Source organism: Limulus polyphemus, unplaced genomic scaffold (genome assembly GCF_000517525.1).
Source record: "Limulus polyphemus unplaced genomic scaffold, Limulus_polyphemus-2.1.2 Scaffold4320, whole genome shotgun sequence".
In the NCBI taxonomy this organism is placed as follows: Eukaryota; Metazoa; Arthropoda; class Merostomata; order Xiphosura; family Limulidae; genus Limulus; species Limulus polyphemus.
The window spans coordinates 10112-12951 of NW_013669930.1; the positions used below are offsets into that span (position 1 = coordinate 10112).

Sequence of the window (2840 nt, forward strand, 5' to 3'; positions counted from 1 at the left end):
AAGAGCTGTTTCGTTGGTTAATGTTAGTAAGTGATCTCTTCCTTCTTGTTTTTATCTCAGAAAATTTGACATTACTCTTCAGTAAGCGACGTCTGTCGAACTCTAAAACTCTATAGCGCTGATTAAGAGAATAAAAAAAAGGAAGGTGCAGCTTAAGCCTTAATACTGGTTTCCATTGAACAACTGCTGACTTGTGCATGCCATTAACCCAGTTTCGCAGACAAGGACGTCTTTGGTAATTTGTCTGTTTTCTAAAAGAAATCGAATTTGAGTTCTTCGACTAAAATTAAATATTTTACGTCCTCATATATCAGTGTAATCCTAGAATTGATTGGAAAGTACGAACAGTACGAAATTAAATATTTTACGTCCTCATATATCAGTGTAATCCTAAAATTGATTGGAAAGTACGAACAGTACGAAATTAAATATTTTACGTCCTCATATATCAGTGTAATCCTAAAATTGATTGGAAAGTACGAACAGTACAAAATTAAATATTTTACGTCCTCATATATCAGTGTAATCCTAAAATTGATTGGAAAGTACGAACAGTAACCCTAAATTTAGAGTGGAGAGTTCGAGCTGTTCTGCCTAAAATAGAGTGTGGAAGTTCGAATTATAACTCTAAAAATGATGGGTAGGTCGAGCTGTAACTCTGAAAATAGAGTGGAGAGTTCGAGCTGTAACTAAAAATAGTATGAAGTTGGAGCTATACTCTTAAAAACAAAGTCGATAGTTCGAGATATAGCTGAAAAGAGTAGGAAGATCGAGCTGTAACTCTAAAAATAATGGAAGGTCGAGCTGTAACTCTGAAAATAGTGTGGACAACTAACTAAAAATAATAGGAATATCGAGCTGTAACTCTAAAAATAATGGAAGGTCGAGCTGTATCTCTGAAAATAGTGTGGACAACTAACTAAAAATAATAGGAATATCGAGCTGAACTAAAAATATTAGGCAGGTCGAGCTGTATCTCTGAAAATAGAGTGGAAAGTTCGAGCTGTAACTCTAAAAACAGTGGAAAGGTCGAGTTATAACTAAAAATAGTGGGCATGTCTAGCTGTGAGTTTAAAAATAGTGAGAAGGTCAAGCTGTATTTCTGGAAATGGAGTGGAGTAGGAGTTGTAACTCTATAAATAGTGGACAGGTCGAGAGGTAACTAAAAATAGTGGGAAGGTCGAGCTGTAATTCTAAAAATATTAGGCAGGTCGAGCTGTATCTCTGGAAATAGAGTGGAAAGTTCGAGCTGTAACTCTATAAATAGTGGACTGGTCGAGTTATAACTAAAAATAGTGGGAAGGTCGAGAATAACTAAAAATAGTGGGAAGGTCGAGCTGTAACTCTAAAAATATTAGGCAGGTCGAGCTGTATCTCTGGAAATAGAGTGGGAAGGTCGAGCTGTAACTCTAAAAATAGTGGACAGGTCGAGAATAACTAAAAATAGTGGGAAGGTCGAGCTGTAACTCTAAAAATAGTGGGCAGGTCGAGATGTGATTCTAAAAATAGTGGGCATGTCGATATGTAGCCTTTGAAATAAAATAAAAATAGCGATATAGAAATGAAACAAAAATACAGCGGGAAGTTTGATTCAAAAAAGTTAATATTTTCCCAATGGATCAGAAGAAGGCTTATTTATTTAAAGTGAACGTTATGTGATAGGACCGCTCGATTAACTGAAACACTAAATACCACATACATTTCACTTATAACACTTAAAACTCAAGTTTAGTTTTAGGTTTTGTCAGTTGTTAAATCAATGACCTTTCTTGTACCTTGACTGAATATGAAGTTGGCCAGGTAGAGGTCAAGTTCTCGGACGGACACGTTACTGTGGAACGGGTTGACACAAAGGCTAGGATGGAGACACTCTGGCGACTTCTCCAGCCGCTCTCCATCCGTGCTTTCCAGAGGAATAGCTTTGAAGAGGATAACCATCACCAAATCCAGCCGCCACACCTGTAGAACAAAGAGTTTTGTCACAAAAATAGAACTGATTGTTTTCTTATAACAGTGGATAGAATCTAGGTAAACTATATAACGAAGAATATCGTGAAACACCAACTCATACGTGCGACTAAGACTACTAATGTTTCAAATGAGTGTTTACGAAATATCAACGTTGTCTAGCGTGTTTCGTAAGTACCAGCGGCCTGTTTTGGAATTCGCGTGTTTCATTAGTGTCAGCGTCCTGTTTTGGAATTCGCGTGTTTCGTAAGTATCAGCGGTCTGTTTTGGAACTCGCGTGTTTCGTAAATAACAACATTGTGTGTTGGAACTCGCGTGTTTCGTAAATAACAACATTGTGTGTTGGAACTCGCGTGTTTCGTAAGTAATAACGTTGCGTTTTGGAATTCGCGTGTTTCGTAAGTAACAACGTTGTGTGTTGGAATCCACGTGTTTCTTAAGTAACAACGTTGTGTGTTGGAATTCGCGTGTTTCGTAAGTAATAACGTTGTGTGTGTTAGAATTCGCGTGTTTCGTAAGTAACAATGTTGTGTGTTGGAATTCGTGTGTTTCGTAAGTAATAACGTTGCGTTTTGGAATTCACGTGTTTCGTAAGTAACAACGTTGTGTGTTGGAATCCACGTGTTTCTTAAGTAACAACGTTGTGTGTTGGAATTCGCGTGTTTCGTAAGTAATAACGTTGTATGTGTTGGAATTCGCGTGTTTCGTAAGTAATAACGTTGAGTGTGTTGGAATTCGCGTGTTTCGTAAGTAACAACGTTGTTTGATTTGGAATTCGCGTGTTTCGTAAGTAATAACGTTGAGTGTGTTGGAATTCGCGTGTTTCGTAAGTAACAACGTTGTATGTGTTGGAATTCGCGTGTTTCGTAAGT

At 37.5% G+C, this 2840-nt stretch overlaps 1 protein-coding gene across 1 annotated transcript in view; it reads right to left on the reverse strand.

Annotated features, from left to right (window-relative positions):
• The window catches only part of LOC106470955 (nuclear factor 1-like), a gene marked incomplete at its 3' end in the record, with an annotated part of 27286 nt that overhangs the window by 4867 nt on the left and 19579 nt on the right, over window positions 1-2840 (reverse strand). The window contains exon 5 of the mRNA XM_022399595.1: window positions 1776-1959. Coding sequence (XP_022255303.1) covers window positions 1776-1959 — 184 coding nt within the window. The remainder of the gene's footprint in view (window positions 1-1775; window positions 1960-2840) is intronic.